General features: G+C 33.2%; 1 protein-coding gene across 1 annotated transcript; it reads right to left on the bottom strand.

The window, feature by feature from the left end:
* Positions 1 to 736: 736 nt before the first annotated feature.
* Positions 737 to 20,249, bottom strand: micall2b (mical-like 2b). The gene is made up of 17 exons (XM_051113554.1): positions 19,931 to 20,249; positions 19,111 to 19,159; positions 17,318 to 17,459; positions 16,853 to 17,001; positions 16,474 to 16,601; positions 13,467 to 14,024; positions 11,761 to 12,108; positions 11,364 to 11,530; positions 9,813 to 9,861; positions 9,154 to 9,320; positions 6,611 to 6,678; positions 6,162 to 6,279; positions 5,384 to 5,486; positions 5,217 to 5,290; positions 4,882 to 4,996; positions 2,913 to 2,959; positions 737 to 1,798 (listed from the first exon to the last, which is right to left on the bottom strand). The coding sequence occupies exons 1-17, from the start codon at positions 20,071 to 20,073 to the stop codon at positions 1,713 to 1,715; spliced, it is 2,511 nt and encodes an 836-aa protein (XP_050969511.1). The 5' UTR covers positions 20,074 to 20,249; the 3' UTR covers positions 737 to 1,712.
* Between the last annotated feature and the right edge of the window lie 6,828 nt (positions 20,250 to 27,077).

Genomic DNA, 27,077 nt, shown 5'->3' with positions numbered 1-27,077 from the left:
TATATATATATATATATATATATATACACATACATATATATTTATCTTCCTTCAAAAACATTTTTTAAAAATCTTAATGTAAAAAAAAGTGCATGCATAATGCATAAAATGAATGCACTTTTTATACATTTAAGATAAGATTTTTTTAAAATGTTTTTGAAAAAAAATTATATATATATATATATATATATATATATAAATAAAATATAAAATATATAACTACCTCTGTGTGTGTGTGTGTGTGTGTGTGTGTATATATATATATATATATATATATATAACTAGCTATGTATAGATATATATAACTAGCTCTGTGTGTGTATATATATATATATATATATATATATATATATATATATATATATATATATATAAACTTAGACTTCTTTCAAAAACATTTTTAAAAATCTTAACGTATAAAAAGTAAAAAAGTGCATGCATAATGCATACAATGCATAGAAAATATATACAAAAAATTACTATTAAAATGCATTTTAAAATTATATAAAAGATAAAAGGTGGCTTTTCACTTATTTAGAAATACAAGATAAGAATAACAGAGGCTCAGATTTGCTGTTTTCTGCTAAAAAATAACAGAAGGCTCACCTAAATTTCCAAGTTATGCAGCAATTCTACTCTAACTAAAATGAAAAAAAGAAGAAGAAAAAGCCTACATCAGAGAAAAGGTTTAATCATATTTAATACCTGGAGATGGACTAAAAAGAAAAGAAAGGCATTCATGTTACTTAAAATTTATTGTACACAGTATAAAATGTTGAAATTAAATGTTGGGCAATGGGTTAAAAAAATAGAGACGTTTTAAATTAAAAACAGGCAACCGCTTTGGTACAAATAGTTAAACTGTTTGTTACATGTGTTTAAGATCGTACCTTTGATCAAATACAGTGAAAAGAGAACAAGAACGTTTGAAACAAAAAGTGCAGATCATATGAAGACAATTCATATTTATGGAAAAACCAGAAAAATAAAATCAAACCAATAAAAAGTACCTGGACAGTGGTTAAAAGTATAATCCTATTGATCAATGAAACAACACAGGCTCCTAAATGAAGAATCCTATATAATTTCTTAAAAAGACCCTATTAAAAATCAGTTCTCTCACAGGTTGTTGAGAAATTAGATGGCATACAGTGTCCTATGGCTGAAATCAGTCACTGTCTGCCCCCTGCTGTTGAGATAGTAGAATTGTGCCAGGATAGTACACCATTAAAATGATAAAAACAGGAGTTGCCAGCAAGAATTAGTGATATTGTCAATTAAAAATACATACAAGTCAAGTGTCAGAAAGCGAATACAGTTTAGGTCGGACCTTAACCCGTACATTTTTAACTTTGATCCAATATGAATCGATACGACAAAGACTTCCTTTCTCTCAACACTGTCCAATTCCCTAATGAAACACTGACTGAGAGATACAAACAACATTATACAAAGGATTCAAGTGCAAAACGTTTGCTAACAAATGCACAAATCACACCCACAATGACAGGAGATGAGAAGACAGATAAAATGTGCAAAAGTATGTGGGAGAAAAAAAAAGTGTGAAAATACATAATGATGTGATTTCACAAAAAATAGCATTTGTTGAAGGATGTGAAACTGCAGTTTAGATTTAGTGATCTGACCTCAAACTGCAAGGGAAATATTCGGTCTGGGACAAACCACACACACACACACGCCCTCCATGAGAATCAGTCCTCTGTGGACGCTTTACTTTTACTTCTCAGACTAAACCACCGGGATATGGGTTTTTTCTTGCCTTTTTCTTTCTTCATATCTGCAAATGGTAGAGCATAACCCATACTTAACTGCAAGGTACATAAAGTTCATTTCAAGAGAAACCAAGAGGTCATTTACTAATGGTGACCACAGAACATCAGTAACCGCAGTTTTTATGTCATGAATTGCAAATGGTTATGACTTTTGCCCACATTTATGCATTGGTTTAATTGGGTTAGTAAATTATACATTTTATTGTCAGTCATTTTAGCTTTGAAAATGCAGACAGATCATTAGCCAAGGCTAGATACCTATGGTTTCCATTAGTGATCATTAAATCAAAATGGGTTGCATTACTTTTCCTGTTTGGACTTTCAAATTGTGGAATATATATAAACATGCATGGAGCAATTACCCCCAAGATTCACAGCACTTTGAGAGTGCACAGGTGTCAGTTATTACAAAAAGAAAACTTTAGTTTTAGCATCAGAGATGGAAATGTAAAACCTGAACTGCCCAACCTCTGAACTGCTTGGTTGAAAGTGCATATAGTATTGTGCAATTAATGCATGGTTTTATTAGAAAACTTTCAGTTATCTATATTTAGCTCATTAGATACCAATGTCTTAATTGCAATAGTGTAGAAATCTCATGTGAAATCAGCTTTACAATTAGAAACTAAATATATCAGTTTATATTACGTTGACTAGAAACAGACACTAAACCTTAGCAATAATAATTCTCCCTGCCATCAGCGAACAAATGGTGACAATAAACAATTGTGTCTCCGTCGCCAGCCTCTTATTATTTGCAAACAGGAAGGGATGTTCATTTTGAATCATTCAACAGACATCCAATGGACCATAATAAATAGAGTTGGCTGCAAATTTCTGCAAATTTCTGCCTCTTTAAAATCAGAGCCAGCTGGTACACAGTAATCAGTTTCTAGCTAGGAAAATGTAATTTGTTGGAAATAAGAAATTTTCTTTTACAAGAAATGTGGTGGAAGTTTGTGGCGATTTATTTAAAAATAAATCATTAAAATATAAATTATTGTGAAAGGTTAAATATTTCTTTTGCATAATTTTCTGTCTTTTTCAAAAGTTTATAGTAAAAAAAATTATGAAAAACATTTTTAATCTCAGGTTTTAATGTTACATAATCATACTTACCAAGATTCTGCATCATCTTATTCAGCTGCTCATCCTCCTCTTCCTCCCTGTAGACAGAAGTGTAAAAAGATCAGCAAATGTCACACTCAGTAATATGGTTTTAAGTATTCAATAGCACTCTCAGAGAAAAATGAATGAGAGAAATGAATTAAGCAAAATAAATACAAATATAAAAATAAAATACAAAATAGAGAAAAAAAAAAAAAAAATCTTCCTTTCAATCAATGGAAAAATAAAATAAATCTGCATTGTTTATCTTATTGATATTTCATTCAAAAAATACACAAAATTCTAAACTTTCATTGAGGCATGAATAATTGAAAGTGGGGGGAAAATCTCATTATGAAATAAATGTTTTTCTCCAATACATGTTAGCCACAATTACTGTGGCACTCCTAGAAATTCTTATGAATTTCTCTTATGAGTTCCTATTTACATTGTTTTAGCACACCAGGGTGACTAGGAGCATGCACTTGTCCAGCCATAACTTTCTGTTCCACAGGATTATAAATATGAGGAACACAAAAGCCAGATTCCCTTAATCATCCATTACAAGGAAAAAAAAAACAAAGAATATAGGTTTGTTGTGCAGAACAAGATTGCTGAGCTTCACAAATTAGAAAGTGGCTGTAAGAAAAGAGCTAAAGCATTGAAAATCCCCATTTCCACCACCAGGGCAATAATTAAGAAGTGCCAATCAACTAAAAATGTTGCATAGCATATTCAGTTGTCAGACACAACTGGAACTTCAAATGACTTTTTTTTTTTTTTTTTTTTTTTTTTTTTTTTTTTTTTGACAGCAAACCCACCATATGGGTTTAAGCACAAAATGAAGCTTCTGCCATAACCGATCCCTATGGGTGGGGTGAACAAAAGAAAAGCAGCACCAACATGGAGCTATAAATCTAAATGATCTGGACAGATTCTGTATGAATGGATTCTGATTCCTTGTCAAGTGTTCTCCAAACTCATCAGGCATTATAGGAGAAAACTTAGAGCTGTAAACTTGGGAAAAGGACAATACAATAATTGGCTGCCAATAATTATGGTCAGCTGGAACTAAAGAAAAACAATTACTTTATTATGAGATTTCCCCCACTTTCCGTTGTTTTACTTCAATGATAGGTTGGAATTTTGTGAATTTTTTGAATGAAAGATCATAAGGACAAACAATGCAGATTTATTTTCACAGCCACCTTTGTTTATATTTACCAACGGTGCCAATATTAGTGGAGGGCACTGTATATAATGCACATTACTCTAAATACATAAAAATAAATAAAATAAAATAAACAAGTACCCCAATCACTTTAATGAATGTATCCAGTCATATTGTGCAAAATAAAATAAATAAATAAATAATACTTTAACCCTCATCACCAAAAGTGCACTAGCCAAATGTAAGTTTTTATAATTTGATGAACGTTTTTGAATACAGGCTTAAAGTTGGTCTCTTTTTAAAGCACATTATTAAATGAAATCATTTAAAAAAAAATAAACTATTAAAAAAAAAAAAAAAAAAAAAAAAAAAAAAAAAAGTACTGCACTATTTTTTTTATTTTTATATAAAATAAATATTTTACAAAATAGTTTTTAATCCAGAATTGGAATTAAAATTGGAAAGTCTCCTGTTATGATGTAGATTTTTTGAGGTGCACTTTTGTTGTAAATTAATGTATTACTGTTCTTGCATAATTTGTAATAAAAACAGTAAAATATCTATTTAGAAGTCTCAGACCTTTACAACGATATATAGTTTGTCATTAGATTTAATTGTAATATAATGAAAGCGTCCTGCTAGAAGGACAGTGACAGTTAAGGGGTTAGCTGAATGTACCTGGTCATATTGTGCATATTGTTCTAAAGCTTAAATTTGCTATTATTTTTTTATTCAAAATGTAGTCATTTTCAACTCTTCTGCTGATGGATATTTGGGCAAGGATGACAGGATATAATATGTGCTGCACACCTCAGTCTGTCTTCATCCAGCCCCTCCACTATGGCATTCCTGTCGTTCACAATCCCCACAAGTTTGTTCATCAGCTCTTCCTCTCGCTTTCGATCCCAAGAGGTCTTCAGATGATCTACAAGACAGAAACATCATTTAATAGCCAAATTAGATCATTACACAAAACAAAAGTAGATCTCTTTAATTTAACCAAATCAGTTGTGTTTACAACCGTCTACACAAAGCTTCATTATAACCCAGTGATACGGTCACCCAAAAAAGTATGAATGTCATCGCACTACACAAACAAAACATTAAACCAGGTGACTTTTTTTTTTTTTAAGTGTCATACCAACCTGGTTTCTCCATCAGTTTCCTGAGTTCGGCCTCAACACTGGGCTGCTCTTCCTCTAGATCCTGTGTCTTGGCACTAGCATAACAAAATCACAGATAATAAAACTGTTTAATGCACATTTAGAAATCGAAGATATTTACTATGAGCTTTCCATTAGTTTACACATACATGTACACAAGCTCGGATTCGCGTCTCATGTAGACCTGTTTGTTTCGGATGAGGGTAAACCAGTCCACCATTAAGTCGTTCATTAATGTGTCCTCTTCTCCTTCTGAAGAAATAAAGAAGAAATGGAAGATTCCTTTAAACATAATTGCATTACATTTACATTTAGGGTAAAAGAGTTGAAAATCTACATTTGTAATATTTGTCTCCACCTGCTGGAGCACCAGAAGACAACATCTAGTCTTTGAATGCTTATATTTAAATAAGCATGTTAAAATATTAAAATACTTAATTTTTTTTAAACAATTAAGCATTTTATACATAAATGTTATGTTATAATAATTTAAAACTATTTTTTAAATAAATGTTATTATTCATAATATGCAAACAATAGATTCTTTAAATACTTCAACTATATATATAAATAGCAAAACAAATGCATGTCTATTATAAATTCTATTATAAATTTATTTAAACAAATATATTTTTAAATACTTAAAATTATTATATTTAATTAAATAGTTAAAAAATGTTGAATTAAATATAAAATATTTAATTATATATTTAAGTACAAAAAAATATTTTTAAATACATTTTATAATTCATAATATGCATCCATTTGTTTTGTAAGATTGCAAGATAAATGGACACAGTAAATTAATTCTTTTTTTGTCATAACAGTGTCTGAGAAGTGGATCTGACAAAAGGCTATTCATTCATTCATTTTTTATTTGTAAAAGAGACATTTTTTAAGTGTGTGTGTTTAAGTGTGTGTACAGACCCTCATCACATTCTCGGAGTTGTTTTTCCAGCTCTACTCCTCTTTTCTCCAACTCGTTCATATTCATCTCGATTTCCTTCAGTTCTTTTTGAATCTCTTCCTTGGGAATGTAACCCGGCTAAAGCAAACAGACACACAATACGTCAAACGTGAACTTTCTGCACAAATGACTTTGTACAGATCCTCTATGGTTTATTGACTTCTTACAATGCCTCTCTAGTCTATCGGAGGAGTGAAAAGATGAATCAAAAGTGTGGGCTTACTATGAAGTCACTCTATTTTGATTCCAAGTTTATTCAAAGATAACCGTGCCCCAAAGGTCCTTTTGACTCTCCAAAACAGTCTAAATAGGCCCCTTGACAAAGTAATCCCTGAACACTCACACACATCAGTGCAGACAGAAATGCACAAGACCAGATAACACATGTAATTATTGTTTTGACACACACCTTTTGCAATTTGTGTGTTTCAGTCTCTGAGGGACTAACAGGAGATGCACTGCTGCCACTGCTGGAGTCTGGAAGAAAGACAGATGAAAACATACAGGTGAACAGAGAAACTAATGTAGAAATGCACTGCATGCAGTGCACCTTTAGTACTGTTACCACATTTTTGTTCATGTTAAAGGGGTCATCGGATGCAAAGTTCACGTTTACATGTTGTTTGAACATTAATGTGTGTTGGCAGTGTATGTACAAATCTACCCTATAATGATAAAAATCCATGCAGTGGTTTTCAATTAATCTGTAAAAATAATATCCCCTTTTTCAAATCGAGCCGTTCTCAGATGCCTGTCGGTGTGGCATCACATGCTCCCACGATAGTTGATTAATATGAGCGTTTTACCTCAGACCCGCCTTAAATCATCTGTAACAGTCTGACCTCCATTGTTTCGATGCCGGAGCAGGAATGTAAGTTAGACAAGAATATCTCCGACTGAGCGGTTGAGGTGTTGTGTTGCTGGATGTAATAATGAACATAGTGGTCGTTATTTACTCCCGACATCTGAGCCGCTGAAGATGCAGTGGATTACGTTTGTTTGTGAAGGGAATGCGCCTCCCGATCTACATTTATCCGTCTGTGTTCGCGCAAATCATTCGTGATCCAGCTTCACTTACAGCAGAAGTGAGTATAAGGGTTTTTTATGAATCTTTGCAATCACCTTTCCTAATAATGTGCTAGTTAGCAAGTTTCACAGCTAAATGCGGCTAAAGTAAACAGGCTTGTCACTCCACAGAGAGAAGAGAGGGGCGGGGTGAGCACAGCTCATTTGCATTTAAAGCAGCCTTGACCAAAATGGGATGATTTTTGCAGAGCTGATTTTAGCAAGGTAAAAAGGGTGTTGTTTTACATTACCACTGAGAATTTTTAATCAAAGTATATTATAGAACTTTTTATTAAGACCCTAAAGAATCATATCAGCTTGTTGAAAATTGGCATCCGATGACTCCTTTAACATATGATGAACATTTTTGGAAACGAAAAAGTATGTGTTTGTGACACTGAAAGACCGTTCTCATTACCTGATGTGTAAAAATGGTAATCATACACTGCATAAATCAATTCAGTATCTTAAACTTGTGTCACAGTAGTATTATTTTAACATCATTAAAACAAGTTACACTTGGTTTAAAAGTTTGGGATCAGTAAGATTTTTCATGTTTTTAATGGAGATGCTTATGCTCATCAAGGCTGTATTTATTTGATCAATAATACAGAAAAAAAAAGTAATATTGTGAAATATTATTTCAGTTTCTAATATTGGTTTCCTATGTAAATACATATTAAAACATAATTTATTCTTGTGATCAAAGATGAATTTTCAGCATCATTACTCCAGTCTTCAGTGTCACATGATCCTTCAGAAATTATTATAATATGCTGATATATTATCAGTGTTAAAACTGTTATTTTTTGGAACCCATGATACTTTTTTCTTTGATTCTTTGATGAATAAAAAGTTAAAAAGAACAGTATTTACTCAAAAAAAAAAAAATTCTAATAATTTCTTAAAAAAAAAAAAAAAGAAAAAAAAAGAAAAGAAAAAAACAATTTACTGACCCTAGACTTTTGAGTAGTAGTGTACATTGTAAAACAAATTTTTTTTATTTTGAATAAACATTGGTTTTTTTTTACGTTTTTATTTATCAAAGAATCCTGAAAAAAAGTATCACAGGTCCCAAAAAATATTAAGCAGCACAACTGTTTCCAACATTAATAAATCAGCATATTAAACGATTTCTGAAGGATCATGTGACAGTGAAGACTGCAATAATAATGCTGAAAATTCAGCTTTGCTTCACAGGAATAAATTATATTTTAAATAAAATTAAAACAGAAAACTGTTATTTTAAATTGCAATAATATTTCACAAAATGATCAAACAGATACAGCCTTAATGAGCATAAGAAACTTATTTATATATAAAAAAAAAAAAAAAAAAATCATACTAATCCCAAACTTTTGAATTGTTTTCATGAAATGAAATAAAAATAAAATATGAAATGGAACAAAAAAACAAAAACTTACAGCTGAAAATTAAAAATCAGAATTATTGCCTTCACTGAAATAAGTTAAAAATAAGTTGAAGTACTAAAATTACTAAATCAAAAACTGAAATATTAAAGAAAAAACTAGTACTAATGACAAAATAACATAGAATTACTCAAATTAAAATGAAAGCTTATATTCTTCAGTTAATTAAAAATATTAAATACTATAGTGTATAAATAATAGAAAAAGAATAGGTTTTCAGAGAAATGATCTTTAGTGTATTTAATTTGGACTGGTGGTATGTATTTTAGCTAAATAAATAAGTAAATAAATAAATGCATTATACTGTTTCTTATTTTACAGACTGTTTTAGGCACATCCCGCACATTTTTGGGTGTTTGTGTGTTTATTTTGGTGTCCAAACTTATGTGACCTCCACTGTTGAATAAAAGAATATTTAACAACAAGTCCATTTCTACACATTTTTCTAAGATCTTACCACTAGGTTTAGGGCCGTTTTTAATCGGGCTAGGTGAGGGACCTTTGGGCGAGTTGATGCTAATGGAGATGTTTGTAGTAGTTGATTCAGGAGCAGTTGTCTGTGGAGAGGAAGCTGCTTCTGGCCTCTTGGAAGGTGAGCCAGTGCTTTCTGTGGAACCGACAGTTCTAATAAAAAGGAAAAGAGATAAAAAGATATTTAACTTTTCTGTTTCGTTTCTGAGCAACTGAATATTTAGCATTGCTTCTCTCACCTCTGACAGGTGAAAGTTTGGGAAGGAGAGGCATGTTAAAGAGATAGGTGAAAGATCTTCATGTGGGAAGTGCTTGTGCATTAAGCTCTAACGCCCTGGGAACGTTCAGATACGACCCACTGCTGGTCTTATTGGACGCAGCAGGTTTACACGCCCATCAAGAGAACCAATCGCAATAGAGTGTGAAGAAATAGGCGGGACAGATTGTCTGGAGAACGAACCAGTTAATCAATGAAGAGCAGGATTATTTGGTTAGTGAAATCATATAAAGAAGTTATTGAATGATTCTGAGAAAGAACATGACACGAAATGATTCAGCTGTCTGATTAAACATATTAAAGAACAAGACAGTATGTGTAAAGATCAAAAGCAGTTTTCATTTGGAGAGACAATGAGCATAACTTACTTTACAGGCTTGAGCATGGACCTCCAGTCAGACGGAGCTGTGTCGTTTTCTGAAATTACATCATAAGACTTCCATTCAGAAATGGACATAGTAAACATTTTAAAAATGAGAGTTATTTTTGTTATAGTTATTATACTTGGCTTAATGTGATTTACCAAGGAAAGAAATGTTCCTATATCAACTTCCTTGTTGGTCTTGGAAAAACATTTTTATCAATAAATAAATCTAATCAGGACTATTTTAACAATGTCCTTACTACATTTCCAGGCCTTGAACATGTCAATTGCATTGCTGTCTATGCAGGGTCAGAAAGCTCTCAGATTTCATGAAAAATAACTTAACGGAAAATGAACGAAAGTCTTACGGGTTTGGAACGACATGAGGGTGAACAATTAATGACAGAATTTTCATTTCTGGGTGAACTATCTCTTTAAAACTGTACAACCATGACAGTATTTTGATGCAAAAAAAGTGTAAATATAATTGTGATTAATCCCACATAACGAAGTTTAAATATACTTTTATATTACAATAATTTCACATTTAATCTTCAAATTAATAAAGAAACAACATAAAGACAGTACATTTTTAATATTTGTTAAATATTTTTATGGCGAGTATCACGGATACAAATATTACTGATGTCTTTATGAAATTGTTATTTCTTTTCCCTAATATTTAACCATTGACTACAGGCATTCAACATTACAGTATAAATGAGAGCTATCAATATTAACATTTACTAGACTTTAAAAAAATAACTTTTAATTTAAGTCAACTACATAAACAATCTTCACATAAACCCATTATTTGCCTGTGCCCTGACTAAATAATAAATTAAATATAGATGAATCCTTAGAGCTACAAAAGTTATTGATTTCCTCTTTTTTCTTTTGTTCTTTGATTAATAGACATCAGCTGGGTTATTAGCTTATTTGGCTGCTATTACTTTAAGAGCTGCCGCTGCTGAATGTGACGCAGATCTGACACGCGTTCTTGCATTTTTATTTGCGCTTTAATATGAAATGATACAGGCTACAGCGCGCCGCCACATTTATGTGTGCAACTGAAGCGCGTGTGCACAGTAGAATGGCTGACAGGACAGGTAAATTCATTTGGCCTGACAACAGTTCACTGTTGTTCTACTAAAGCTCACTCGTCATTTGTACCTTTCCCACACTCGTTTGACTAGCGCCTGGCGCTAAAGCGAAGTTGGAGCACGCGTTTGAAAAGTCTACCGTTCTATGAGGACGTAAAGATGTTCTGCGACTAAAACACTTTTTGTCAAGAAAAAAAGAGACAGAAGCAGCAGTTGTGATTGGGGTGGCCAACCCAAGCCCCGCTCCTGCATTAACTGTGTTAAATATTAGTAATAATAAATAATAATAAATTGATAATTGTTAAGAACATTGTTCAAGGACCAGCAAAAGCTGTTTATCCTGATATTAAACACATCTACATTAAAACTTGTGAAAAATCCATCAAGCAAAACAAACAATAAGACCAAGCTCTGTAAGTTATCAATGCATCAGGTGAGTTTGTCTTTCTCACCCTTGCTGTTGGACGACAGCGTGCTCACAGGCCTGGATAAGGATTTATCTTTGATCCAGGATGGCGTTGCAGCAGCCGGCGCAGTAGGTTCCACACTGATATCCAGTGCTTTGAGACGCACCCTGCCTGAGGGGCCTTTAGCACCCGATTCCACAGGGGAAACATTACTATAGAAACCAATGTGAGAGAAGATTGTGTTAACGATGGATGTGCCTTTGTACACAGACATGTCAAAAAACGCCCAACCGTGAATTTAAACCATAATCGACAGGCTTGATTACATAAAGGCTATAACTGTGTTTTATTTATGACCCTTGTACAACTCCACCCTGTGAAAACCAGTCATAAAATATATGCTAACTATGTGGTGAGTTCTAAGTAGGTAAATGTAGCTCACCTGCTGTTTGCTTTCAGCCCAGCTGAACTTGGAGACAAGCTGTTGTTATTTTTTTCCACCGTCAGCATCTTCCCTATCACAGCTTTGGCTTTCTCCTTTTCATTCTCCTTCTCTTTTTCTGTGTCCTGTGATTTCGCCAAGTCTCCCACCCGCAGCAGGACTCGACCTTTACCAGCTGCGGCTCCAGCAGTGACTTTAGGTGTTGTGCTTTCTGGTGTAGGAGTTTTAACACTCACTGTACTCACAGATATAGTTGAGGTGTATGATGAGGTGCTTTTACTGGCAGGTGCAATACTGCTGGTACTGCTGCTGGTGTTACTGCTGGTGTTACTGCTGGACTCAAAGAATCTATCCAAGAAAAAAAATTAATTTTGAATTCATGAATTGAAGAGTTTTATTATTATTATTAATAATAATAATAATAATAATAATAATAATAATAATAATTATTATTATTATATAATACATTTTAATAATAATAATCAAAAAAAAAAAACACGAAAAACTAAAATCAATCTGTATAAATATTATAAATGATTTTTGACATTGCAATTATGTACATTATAATGTACAGTATGAAAAATGGATATTCATTTTGAGATTTCCAGTGTTATTAAATTATTGAAGTGAGCGTTAGATGATGGTAAAGGGAATTAAATATTCAGCAAATAAATAATTATTCAACCCTGGATATGTCCAGTTTTGACTGATACCAATAAAACAAAAGATGTAATATCCACTGACATAGAACTGATATATCCTGCAACATGCATAAAAACAATCGTTGAAATACACTTCAACAATCTGAGATAATAATTCTTAGAAACTATATTTTATGTAATTCAGCCAGCTTGGACACATATTTCCTGATCCAAAGCAGTCTTATTTTAGAATTATTTATGTACCATTATATATTTTGAATTAGCTTTTAGTTTAGTTGAAGTTTTAGTAATTTTGATTTGTGTATTTTGTAATATTTGCCATGTTGTTTATTACTTTTCTAAAAGTTTGGGATCAGGAAGATTTTTATTTTATTTATTAATTTTTTAAATACATTTGTTATGCTCATTTAGGGTTCATTTTATTTGATCGAAAATACAAAAACAAAACAAAACAAAAAAAAACAAAAAAAAAAACAGTAATATTGTGAAATATTATTGCAATTTAAAATAACATCTTCTATTTTTAATATACTTTAAAAAATAATTTATTCCTGTGATGCAAAGCTGAATTTTCATCAGCCTATATATGACCTTAATTTGATATAATATTTAGTATTTTCACATGTAGGTGGAAAAAAAAATTGTACTTTCTACTGTCTGTTTAAAATAAATGTAAAGAAACCTAGCGTAGCAGATTTGTTTTTTTTTTCTGTTCATACTGAACCGTGAATCTGTGTACCGTTACACCCCTAGTACTAACATTTATAGTAACAGATTCATATTGAATCTAAAGGGGTAATCTATTAGGGGCTTTCATATGCTGTCAAATATGGCTTTACCGAGCTCAATGGCTCTGGCCAAAGCTGTGATATAAACAAAACGCTACTGGCTATTTAAAAAAGGGGGCGGAGCTGCTTGATATGCCCTGCCCTCTCTTCCTGTTTCAGCTGAAGTTATGTCAACACTTCAGCACTTCAGTGGACCTTTAACAACAACAACACTGGTCCAACAGAATATCAGAATAATGAACTGAAAGATATTCACCTCTTTCTGGCTTCTTGGTTCTTCTGTGCACTGTTGCTTACAGGTTTAAGAGGCTCTGTGGGCGTTCGGGGGCTAAAGGTGGTTTTCACAGTTGTAGTCTCTGGTGTTGGAGTTGTTTTTGGTGCTGGTGTCAGAGTTGTTCTTGTTGCTGGTGTCGAAGTAGTTTTTGGTGCTGGTGTCAAAGTAGTTCTTGTTGCTGGGGTCGGAGTTGTTTTTGATGCTGGTGTCAGAGTGGTTTTTGGTGCTGGTGTGAGCTGAACCACTGGAGTAGGTGTGGTTGTTACCTCACGAGTCGGTGTACGGTCATTTTTATTGGACAGCCAACCCGGTTTAGATGTGTTGGGTGATAAACTAGCTTTTCCAGTATCTCCACCTGATGCATTCTGGTCAGTCTTGCTTATAAAAGTGGATGGTGTCTTCGGTGGAGTCGCTGTGATTTGTGTAGTCGGGGCGGTCAGAGGTTTCTCTGTGTTTGTGTGTGTCTTGCAGATGAAAGTGCCCGCTGCTTTTCCGGGCTTGTAGGTGCCAGAGAGAAGAATAGTGGAACACTCTTTGCATCTGTTGAATAGAGAGATTATAATCAACAAAACGGCCAGAAAAAATATGGTATACTTAGACATTAGGGTTTAAGATTGAATAGATTTCTGATTGTGAAATGACAGTGTAAATGCCTTTCTAAAAACATCAGGAGTTGAATGATCTTCACTCCCTTTCTGACATGGCATAAAACATTTCAATGGTATTATTCACTGGTATTATGCTAAATGATCAGCCGACAAAAACAAACAAACAAAAAAAAGACAATGAAGTCTATCATAGCTGCCGTACAGCAAACAATTAAAGGAATTTATAAAACAATTTTCACATAGACAGTTATTACAAAAATGTTTCCCACGTTACACTGCTCAAATTAAATCATTATGATGACAATACAAGCATTATATGCATGGTTCACTAGTCATGTGAGACCTGTCAAAGGTTGGGAATAATTTAGTTTTTTTTTCTCTCTGTTATGCCCACCAAGGCTGCATTAAAAACATAGTAAAAATGTATTACTACAAGTATTACTACAATTGTAAACAAATGTTTTCTATTTGAATACATTTTAAAATGCAATTTATTCCTGTGATGCAAAGCTGAATTTTCAGCATCATTACTCCAGTCTTCAGCATCACCCAATCTTTCAGAAATCATTCTAATATGCTGATTTGCTTATCAATTATTACTGGTGCTCAGTGATTAACAATGGTTCTAAGCATCAATGTTGGAAACCATTTTTTGCTGCTTAATATTTTTGTGGAAACCATGATACATTTTTAAAGAATTCTTTGATAAATAAGAAATTCAAACATCATATATTTGAAATAAGAATATTTTATAACATTTAAAATCATTTATGGTCACTTTTGATAATATAATGTAATAATTTCACAATAGAACCGTTTGTACTGTATAAGCCTTGGTGAGCATAAGACACTTCTTTCAAAAACATTTAAAAAAAAATCTAAATAATTTCAAACTTTTGACCAGTAGTGCTATTTTGACTTTATTTATATATTTATATTTATTACTATATTTTTCCCCCTTATTTTTAGCTAATGAATAAAAGGGCAATAGCTAAAAAAATTGAATTTTTATAAAAATAAAAATCTAAAGTAGTAAAGACCAGCAGTGCTATATTTACTTTATTTATATATTAATATTTATTACTTTATTTAGCTACAATTAATAAATAAAAGGCCCAATAAATAAAAAAAATAAATAAACAGAATTGACTTATTTATTAAATATTATTTATTTATTTATTTATTAATTATATTAAATAAATATTATAATACTATATTTTATCTTATGCTCACAAAGGCTGCATTTATTTGATTAATATAGTAAAAACTGTACAATTGGGAAGCATTACTACAATTTTAAACAAATGATTTCTACTTTAATATATTGTAATTTGAAAATGTAATTTATTCCTGTGATGGCAAAGCTGAATTTTCAGCATCATTACTCCATTACAGAAACTGTGGTACATTTTTTCAGGATTCTTTGATTAACAGAAAATTTTAAAAAATCATTTATTTAAAATAGAAATTGTAACATTTAAATATATATATAGTCACTTTTGATAATATAATGTAATAATTTTAACGATCAAACTGTTTTTACTATATAAGCCTCAAAAAAGAGCCTTGATGAGCATAAGACACTTCTTTCAAAAACTATTTAAAAAACTAAATTATTTCAAACTTTTGATCAGTATTGCTATTTTTACTTATTTATATATTAATATTTATTACAATATTTCCACCCTTATTTTAGCTAAAAATTAATGAATAAAAGGGCAATAGAATAAAATTTTGATTTTTAAAAAATCGAAATCATTAAAAAAATAAAAAAAATCTAAATTATTTCAAACTTTTGACCAGTAGTGCCGTTTACTTATATTAATATTTTCCCCTTATTTATAGCTAAAAATTAATTAATAAAATGGCAATAGCTAAAAAAAAAGAAAAATAGAGTAGAATTTTGATTTACCAAAAAATCTCAATCATTTGAAATTGACCAATAGTGCTATTTTTACTCTATTTATATATTAATATTTATTACAACCCCCCCCTTATTTTAGCTAAAAATGACTGAATAAAAGGGCAATAGATAAAAAAAAAATTGAATTGAATTTTGATTAAAAATCTAAATTATTTCAAACTTTTGAGCAGTAATGCTAGTTTTACTTTATTCATATATTAATATTTATTACAATATTTTTTCCCCTTATTTCCAGCTAAAAATTAATGCATAAAAGGGCAATAGCTAAAACAAAAATACTGAATTTTGATTTAAAAAAAATCTAAATCATTAAAAAAAAAAAAACTCAATTATTTTAAACATTTGTAGTAGTGCTATATTTACTTTCTTCATATATTAATATTTATTACTTTATTTTTAGCTATAAATGAATGAATAAAACGGACAGCAGATTAAAAAAAACACAGAATTGATTTACTTAAAGCAGTTCCTGTGGTACAGTTTCCCATCTACTAGATGCCGCTGCACAAGGTGAACATGTTGGTTGCACACGCTACAACTGCTGCTCAGAGATGATTTATTGGCACGTTCAGCCAAAACTTCTCTCTGGAAATGAAAAAAAAATAAATAAAAAAAATCAAGATCAATTAGTCATGAAACACAATACCCAAGCAATACCCAAGTACAGGATTCGTTTAAAACAATATTTAACAGATGTTATCGTATCAGAATTATGTAACCGAAGACAAGGTTTGTTAAGTACTCATAAGTTTGCATTACACACTCTCCAACAGAAATACAGAACTACCAAAGTTCCTATGTGAGCTGTCAGGTGTCAGATGAGTCATGTAGTGTACCTTGTTTTCATTTGCCGGTTTAGGCATCTGGTTCTCTGTGGCTGGTTTAGGTGAGGCAAAAACTTTAGCCGTGACAGGTGGGTTCTTCTTCTCAGAAGGCGCTTCATTAGGCTCTTCAGCTGGCCTTTTAATCCCTCCCATACCTCCAACTGCACATCCACACAGTGAAACATTTTTAGCAATGCTAAACAAGAGTCCTAATTAAGTTTAAAAGTGAAGGGTGTAATTTCTGCACCACTAGTGGCACTAAATAGAACTGCAAAAATGTAGTTTACTACTGTTTGTAGAGTTGTTAATCTCCTACGGTTTCACATACACTATTTATATTATCCCTTACTCATACTTTACTTTTTTTAAACATAGCTTTTATCTCAAGATTATGTTTTTGTCTGAAAACAATCATAACTTTTGTAAACTGGGTGGATAACTGCTATGCAGTGACAGTACTACTGATATTTGTCTTACTAGGAGAGCGTCCATGGAAATAATTGTAGTACTGGGACACATAGGTCAGGATGCTGAGGCGATCAGGCACTCTTAGAGCCACCATGTCTTCAGCATCCAGCAAGGCAGGTATACCCAACTCCTTCTCAGCCACCTCGAAAGCCTAGTAAAAAATTTATATGAGGGACATGAATTAGACAAGAGGGAAACATCTGTGTGGCAGAACAATTAGAGGATTTCCTATTGCAAGTTTTTAAATTTATATACACCCATTATCAAGTGCAAGACCTGCACTTCAGATTCTGCATATTTGATATCTACAGGAAGAACCTGAGTAACACAAGCTGTTGATAAATATTAACCTGGAATAGACAAGGAACAAGTAATACTTAATAATACTTAAGCACTTTTTAAATATTAAACAACTACATTTTTGCCTCTATAACTTTAGCTCTTACACAGAAAATACTGATTGACATTATATATTAAAACTGAGGAAGTTTTGAAGTTTTATGTTGTTTGAAGAATACCTAGTCAGCAATGGGTCACTAAAACTTTTAGCTCATGTATAGCTCACAAATGTTGCAATGATGAACAGTTGGGCAAGAGTTTGTCATTTGTGGTGATTTTCCTTCCAGAGGCATTGAGTGGTAAGACTATAATTCTTCCATGCCATTATACACACACAAAAATGTGAACTTGGCCTGGATTTCTTTGGGAGAGAAAACTTCCATCAAAAATAAACAAGCGCAGACATGAACAAGGAGAGAGAAAGAGAAAACAATCTTGATAAAAATCATAAGGAATAAAAGGGGAGGTATAACTCTGTAAAGATTCATTAAAACTCACAAAACAGGTAATGTGATTCAAAGGCCAACAATCGAAATGTAAAAACTGGGAATAACTACAAATCATAAGTTTTAAGACTTATTTTTTGTTTGTACACGGCGTGCCTGACATATTTTCCTCACATGTTAAAGTGCATTGCAATGAGAGGGACAAAACATTTCAATGCCTTTGCACTTAAAAAAAAAAATGAAATGTTGAACTCTCAAGTCTGTGGCAGTTTAATGTTTACCTGATACTGAATCTCCACCCTGTAATCCATGCAGTACCTTATCTTAACACTTTCATTTTCACTGCCTTTGTCACACTAGCACTGTTTGGAGAGAAAGTGCCATCCCTACATGCTCACAAAGCTCGTCATTAGCATTTCTTTTGCAGCACTTTTCATTATATGCTTTTGTATTCCCTCTTTCACAACAACACCCATTTTGGACAGCATTCATTTTCCGTGGAAACCAAAACGTAAGAGTGTGCAGATGATGATTTATAATGGTCTAGAGCGGCACAACATGTGATTCAGCTGTTGCAAAAACACAAGAAACCACAAAAATAGGCCTCGAGTATGTGGCTGTGTCACATCTTAACCCTGGTCAACCACTCAGAGGGTCAAACAGCTTTAGGAGAGGTCTAGGAAACTTGCTAACTGTTAACATGATGGGGTTGTGATCTTTATGGAATGAAGGCATTTCCCAGAAAACTTAAAGCAGATTTTCTTGTTTTGCTCTAGTTTCCTAAAATGGCCAAGGACAGCATTTTTACATTACACAAAAAAACTTTTCATCTATGTCTTTAGAAAACAAGTATGTTGCTTTAATATTAACATATTGTTGGGACAGTTACCAGAAGATACTGTTAATCAAAAATTAAATGAAAATGGATAAAAAAGTTAAATGTTACAGTAATGCCAAATATATAAAGACGCGATGAAAGTTAGACAAGAGATTATTTTATAAAGTGAGCAATCTTACCAGTTTATTGTTTTCGTAGATATTTTCCTTGCTCAGAGAATCAAAGTCTCTGCAAGAGAGCAAACAATTTGAGACAAGCTTGCATGGGATTTAACAATATAAAACTGACAGTAATGCAAACACAACCACAAGCATGTAGTCTGTCATGTAAACATTCAAGTTCCAGACTTTCACTTGAAACAACTATATTAGAGCAATGGTGTTATTGGAGTTATCTAAAGTATTTCAAGCACAAAATCCGCTAGTTTCGTCATCCAAAGTTCTAAAAGTTCCAGCATCCTCATTGTAACTTCTAATTTGAAATTCTAAAAGTTAATATATTCTTATTCATATGTTCATATATTAAGTTTTAATGTAACATGAGTTTGGGTCCTAAATTCTAAAAGTTGTGATGTTTCTATAAGTCATTAGGTAGGCTACTAAACATCTCATCTTAAGTTTTAGTTACTGAAATTACCAATGTTTTCTTCCTACGTTTTATTTTTTTAACTTAATGTCTAAAAGTGCCATTGACTCTAAAGTATAAAAAGTTCTAATGTTCTCATGTTTCTTAAGTATTTCAACTTTTACTGATACAATCCTGTGTTATGCAAGTTCTGAAGCACTTATTGAATGTCCTCGTCCTAAGTTCAAAAACGTCTTGTTTAGGACTAGAGTTCTAAATGTTCTAAAGTCTGAAACGAGCTATAAACCGTAAACAAATTTTACGTTCGAATGTTGAGCATTTAAATGTTTGTCTAAAGTTTAGAAGCTGTGCTTTTCTGAGCACAATGCAACGCCGAACCGCGCTCTCGTTCGTTGTATGGGGGTTGTTACTTACATCAAGCCCGGTCTGTGTTTGTGAATTAGAGCGCAGAAAGCCAGACCGTCCCGGAAAGATGTGGTCATGTTGGTGATCGACACGTCCCGGTATCCTTCACACTGGATTTTGCACCACTGTTGAAGCGCCTTCACAGCAGCCATGGTGCTAATGCGATTGAACCCGGGACTAGTACTTTAAACCGAACACGGAATCCGAAATTGCCTTCTTCCGATGTGGTGTACAAGCAAACGAAACGCTGAATTGTGAAACGCTTTAGGTTTTCACTCACGCACACCAATGATCTCAGAGTCAGCTGTCCCTATGGAGAAACCCCTGAAACTCCTGAGAAGTGTTATGACGTTTTCATGGGTGGAGTTTTAGATAAGTGTGTTTTAAAGGACGGTAATTTCAAGGTAGCTGGATATATACCATGGTACTGATGATTCATGTAGCACTTACAAAAAACAATCCAAAACATTTTTCCTGACAATACGATGGTAATCTTGGAAAATCGATGAATGTCATTTTAGTTACAAAATATCAAACCAAGAGCAAACAAATTGTTTTAAGTATGTTTTTAAATGGATGTATTAAGTCATTTACCCTCAAGATGAGCCAGTTTTCACTCTGGATCTAAAATAAACTGGTTTCAAAATATGGCTTTGCAGAAAAATGTGGTCTTTTCACTCAACTTGCCCCCATTTAGGAGTAAATTGAGCCTAGAGTGAGGGTAAGTTGAGCCACATGGAGTTAAACTGTGCCACTGATTATGCTGAAGTTAAACTTAACATTTTAATCTCATGCTATATCAGTGAAAGAGAATTTCGATAAAAATGACTTAAAAACAATGTGTGAATCTTGTGATGGACTGACTATCCCTGCAGGGACTTTCCCACCTGTGGCTCAAGACACTAGGTCAGGATCCAGCTCCCTGCAACCCTAATAAGGATAAATCGGTTTGGATAATGCATTGGATGGATGGATTATTTAAAGATACAAGTAACAACTTTGAAGACATTTTTCAAATTATTAAAACACCTCAGAACAAAACAAAGTTAAAACTGAATGAATAAATAAATGAATTAATTAATAGACCTTACAGAACTGGGCTAGTAGTACTAGACAACACTAGTTGACATCCCACTTACAAATGTTGGAGGAAAATACAATTAATAAAAACTTCAATAAACGTTTCAAAACAAAATCAAGTTCAAAACTATTTAGAGCTAACATCATGCTAACAGTACAGCCTGATATTATAAAATCACAAACGTGTTATTTTTTTATTTTATTTTATTTTTTCAGATTTGTCTGTAGTTGTTCAGACACAAGAAGCAGGTCTTTGAACATAAAAAAAAAACACTTTGAACAGCAATTTTAATTTTTTACTTAAATGTAGTTACAAATTTCACATAGGCCCATAGGAGAGAGAGAGAGAATCAGTGGGAATGGGAAATCAGATTTGGCACAACTCAATTTCAATTTTTGGATGAACTATCTCATAAAGGTAGGACAGGCAATTTTGGAAAGGCTAGTAGTAGCAAATTAGCTTGAAAGCATAAGATCCCACCCTCCCTGTAAATCACTCTCCAAAGCCAGGCTTCCTCCACAACACTTGAACACGCACAGGCAGACCAAAAGCTAACCTGTGACACAATAAGAGATGGCGTTGGTGGAGGGTTGAATACAATGCTGTCAGATTACCTCACGTCTTATTCACCGCTGAGAAAACATACAAAGACACAGTACAAAGCGCATAGTATTACAATAATATTGGCTTCCATTATCCCTCAGTCTGCCATAGCGTGATGGAACGTGCTTATGACGTGTTATATTTGCGCATACAGGGTGCACGGAGGTATGCAAATACTTACATTGACTGACAGGTAGGGCAGCCTATCCCTTAGTCCGAGGGCTATGATTGGACAAACATTTTATGTTACCAACACCTTCCACAGATATAAATCAAGCGCTAGTTCTGGCAAGTGACGTAGACAAGCTCGCATCAGCTGACTCTCATCTCATCCACGTCTACCTACAAGTTTACAAAGCCTATCCGAGCATTCATATGTAAGGTCAGTATTATCAGCAGCTTTCACATCGCTCAATAGTTAATTACCCTCCTCCATCCCCAGCTCCTCCTCTCGTCCAGCCAGGATTCTGCCTTCTGATTCTCTTTTGAATCAGGCCAATTTCTAACATGTGCATTATATTATTCAATATTAATGATCTTTACAGTACTTCTATAGTGGTTCTGTTCTGTTACCCTAGGGGGGTTATCACTGGTCTACCTGCTCTAATTCATGCTAGGCTGCATGGATGCACAGGGAGTTTTTGCACAGAACAGAACCATACGGCCAATCCAAACTGTATGCAAACTGTCAGTCATCTATGATGATAGTGGTCCTGACAGAAATACATATAAATACTGTTAGACCACTTAATGATTGCTATTGGGATGTGAAGAGATTTTCAACTAGCATAAAAAAAAATGTTTTTGAACCAAATCTCCTACCGTGCCTCAAGATCGTTCATTAAAATATCAAAGTTTTTTTTTTTTTTTGGCAGATTAAGAGTCCAAATAGTTTGTGTTGCATTTGAAACAATGCACAATGTAAGACTAAAATTGAAATGGTAGTGTGCCTACTTAATACAGTACTTGTATTTTCATACAGTCCTGTTTTGCAGCCAGCGGTAGCATTTGCATTTTGCATTGTGGCAGGTGTTCATGCAGGTGGTGTTCGTTATGTGTTCTTATGGGTGTGTCTGTGCTGGCTGTGCTTCAGGTGTAGTTGGACTTGCCTAATCTCGCTGAGTCACGCTGAATGAAACAACAAATCGAGGCATGTGCTTTAGACATGATTGACCTTTGACTATTTTAACATATAAACATATACATGTTTATGTATAAACCAACCTTAATATTTCACTGGCTTACTATTCTTTTAACATTTAATTATTAACACATGCCTGTGTTTAGTAGTATCTGGTCTTGGTGAATAAATTTACTAATTTTTGAAATAAACATACAGAATACAGAATATATGTGTATTCATAGAATGTGTCAAACATTTGGAGTGGACTCGGTCATATAAAGAACTAGTTGTCATTCTTTATATGACCAATAGATGTCAGTAATAGATCAAACGTTAGTTATGTGATAACTAACATGGACAGTTAAATGTAATACCACACTGTGTTTTTGCTCACATTGTGCCATGTGCCTCACAGGCCTATTTACGTGCTGTCGACAGAAACACCGCGCGTTTGAGGGGTTAAAATGTCAAATGGTTATGTAAAATACTTGAACCAGAGTCAAAAAGAGGCGTTTATTCTTACCTATTCCACCGAACAGTCCATTAAGGAAAAGCTTGATAATAAAGTCACTCAGCAATATATAAACCGAGAAAGTGCGTTTGTCCAAATAGTGACCGCAAATATGCAAAAAAAAGAACTGGAGTTTAGGAATGTTAACACCGGATATGAGCAAGCGGTGTGAAACGTGAAGCAGGATAACCCAGGGTTCGGATTACTTGAGGTTTAGAATGAACCAGGGTTAACTGATGAAAGTGTGAAAAGCCCTATTGCTATTGGAATGTTACCATATTCATGTGGCAAGTTTTTTAAAGCTACTTGGTGAACAGCCTACCACAGAACACCAAAATCATTGTAATACCATTGTATAGTATTCACATTTTGTTTTAGAATTTATGAAAATGTGGTCTGGTGTATTAACAGTCCTGATTAATTGCTTGTAGCAGCCCATGCATACTTTCATCTTAACTGGGGCTTGAAGAGTAAACAAAAAATTAATTTAGTTCGGAAATGCTGAGATTGCCTGCCAAGAGATGTTTAAAACTCATTAAAAGAGCATGTGGTGTGACTCGACCATTTCCCACAAACTCTGGCTCTGAATTTGTGTGTGAAAATGCTTCCCCAAACCTTGCGAGTTACCTAAACATGCTGACAGACAGGAACTGACTTAAAGACAACAATTCATGGTAAAATGTCACATCTTTGGCAGCTAGAAGTAAAGCAAGGCAATGTCGGAGTGAGAATGTGGAACATCTGGAAGCTGTTATCTCTAAAGCCCTCAGTATGCCGAGAGAATGAGGGGGAGTGTGTGATATTGTGTTATTGTTTTCTTCTAGGCCAAAATTTTTACAGCCAAAATAAACATTATTTCATTGTGAGATAAAAAAAATAATGAGAATATTTTCTAATTACCATTAAGCTGAAGCTACACTGTATCTAAAATGCATCTGCTATGAAGTAAATTATGCAACATTTCAGTATTTTGAGGACAATTTTGTCTGTTCCACACTGTACACAGTGTTTGTTTTTCATTAAGTTTGGTTATTTGGTAAGTTTGGTTCCTTTCAAGAGCAAGCTTACTTTATGAATACTTAATGCAGTCAGAGCTGATTTTGTTGAAATGAGGTTTTTGGACTCATAAAACAGACTTCAAAAACAAGAATAACCTTAAAAGGCAACTTAAAAAATATTTTGTCCATTTAAGCTAAAATTTGACGATTTGGCTGCAATTATCATACGATTGACTTCTTTTTTTTCCATAAGGAAATGAATACTTTTATTCAGCAAGGATGCATTAAATTAATGTGACAGTAAATGTTTTTTGAGCTTTCAATTCATGAAGAATCCTGAAAACAACTGTTTCCACAAAAATCAGACAAACAAATCAGCATATCAGATGATCATGTGACACTTATTGCCATCACAGGAATAAGCTACATTTGAAAATATATTAGTAAACCGTTTACATTGTTATAGTATTTCACAATATTACTGTTTTTACTGTATTTTTGATCAAATAAATTAAGCCTTGATCATAAGAGACTTACATTTACTGACTCTGAACAGTAGTATATTTTCCCACTGTACACTAATAAAATTGTAAATAGCCTAAATATTCCCATGGGTTTGTCATATTTTTTTATCTGAATGCCATTTAATATTGTGTGACATAAAGCCTCCATCTGAAGGGTCTTTATTTGGCTTTTAGTGCTCTAATGATTCAGATGAGTGGATAATGACAGAAGCTGGCTTTGACATGTTTCATATTCATTAACTTGTCAAAAACACATTTTTTCACAGTAGTAATTATGACATGTCTAGGTTTGCTTTATTTTTCCATGTTAATTATGAAGGCTGTTGTGTTAATAAACAAAAATCTCTTGGCAGAGCCAGCCCATGTATTCATAAATGTTTTGAAAAGCACTTTTCTACATGCAGGATGTTCTTAAAGATGAATCATTTTTAATTGCTTCGTTAATAACCAATTAAGAAATCAAAGTCCTGCCCACATACTTAATTCCATCTTTGTCCCTCACTTTTTCTTTTTGTTCTTCATTTCTTTCTGCCTGCATCGGCCCGTACAGAAGCATGGCTTTAAACTCGCTGTCATATCATACTGGATGTGGAAGCACAAGTCTGGCTTTGATCTTCAAACAGGTCTTGTGTCAGCGTGAGATGAAAGCTGAAGGTTCAGACGTGCAGATACACTCCCAGAGGAAGCCGCGTGACTAATAGCACTGGGTTTGCAACAATGCTTCTTAAAACGTCAAGAAAAGGTTTATTAAATGTTCATTAAACATAACACATTTTCGAGCATGCTCAAGGTCAAAACACATCTTGTAGCTAATTGCTTTTTTTTAAAAAATGTTAAAAATGGAAATCTGTCTATACTTAACCTTTTTAAGTCTGGTCTTATTCATGTATTTTATAACAGCATGTAACTTTATAATAGTAGAAAAATGTGTTGATTTAAAAAGATACCCAACTTTGCCTCAGGTCAATGCACTGTGCTGAGGAAAAAAAAACAAAAAACATTTCCTTTAAGAAAATGAAGGAAGTGTCTCTAAATCCAGTTTCATGTAGCAAAAACCTGGCCACATCAGAACAATAGTTCTAGTTATAGACATAAAATAATCAGATTATTTTTTAGGTTAGAGGTACAAAAATATTTTGAAAAGTTTATATTTTACTGGACAGTAAGAGAACAAATGGATTTAAATAATACAAAGAAACACAAACAACATTTTACTCAAACGCAGGTGTTCAGAGTTGTTTTTAACATGTTGTTAAGTTGTCTTGAGAAAGCCAATTTACTAATCTATATAAGCTGCTTGTTCTTCTGAGCCAAAACTTAGTCAGAATCTCCTCCTAGAGCTTTAAAGCTACAACCACCAAACTCAGGTCAGACCTTCAGACTGGTCCGAAGTTAGTTGCTGTAACCTTTCTAACTGATCCGGCTTACAGTTTTCAAAAACCAGACTAAAACAACCTAAAATCCCATAGATTGTCATTAAGGGGGTGAAAACTTTTATATAGTACGTCTAAGCTATTTATTGCTATAGCAAAGCTTAACAACTTCCTACTTAATGAACAGCTAAAACCAGCCTAAGCTAAATGGCTGCTTTGGCTGGTCTCCTAGGCTGGTTTTAAAGTGGTTTAAAGTGGTTTTGGCCTGGTCTTAGCTGGCCAAGCTGGGAGACTTGCTAAAAGACCAGCCAAGGTTAAACCAGCTATTTTCAGCTTAAACCAGCTAAGACTTGACAACTAGACTAGGCTGGTTTTAGCTGGTGTTTAATTAATCATCTGTTTAAGATGGTTTACACATGCTAATCATGCTAACAACATGTTAGTAACATGTTAGTCATGCTAGCAAAATGCTAGTGATATGCTAATCATGCTAGAAACATGCTAGCAACAAGCTAGTAACTTGTTAATCATGCTAGGAACATGTTAGCAACATGCCAATCATGGTAACATGCTAACAACAAGCAAGTAACATGCTAATCATGTTAGAAACATGCTAGCAACATGCTAATAACATGTCAATCATGTTAACAACATGCCAGTATTTTGCTAATCATGCTAGCAAAATGCTAGTAATATGTTAATTCTGTTAAAAAAATGATAGCAACATGCTAATCATGCTAACAACATGCTAGTAATATGTTAATAATGCTAGAAACATACTAACAACAAGCTAGTAACATGGTAATCATGCTAGCAACATGCTAGTAACATGTTAATCATGCTTGAAACGTTATCAACATGTTAATCATGCTAACAACATGCTAGTAACATGCTAATCATGTTAGAAACATGCTAGCAACATGCTAATAACATGTTAATCATG

Source organism: Labeo rohita, chromosome 1, assembly GCF_022985175.1.
Source record: "Labeo rohita strain BAU-BD-2019 chromosome 1, IGBB_LRoh.1.0, whole genome shotgun sequence".
Taxonomy (NCBI): Eukaryota; Metazoa; Chordata; class Actinopteri; order Cypriniformes; family Cyprinidae; genus Labeo; species Labeo rohita.
This window is presented reverse-complemented; position numbering and strand designations above follow the sequence as displayed.

Bases quoted from the DNA above. Each gene is read 5' to 3' on its own strand.
- micall2b (XM_051113554.1), bottom strand. From the start codon at position 20,073: ATGGCTGCTGTGAAGGCGCTTCAACAGTGGTGCAAAATCCAGTGTGAA. The intron at 16,602-16,852 runs GTACACTACATG...TTTCATTTCCAG, and splicing joins AACCGGCAAATGAAAACAAG to AGAGAAGTTTTGGCTGAACG. The intron at 12,109-13,466 runs GTGAATATCTTT...TTTCTTGGATAG, and splicing joins AACCAAGAAGCCAGAAAGAG to ATTCTTTGAGTCCAGCAGTA.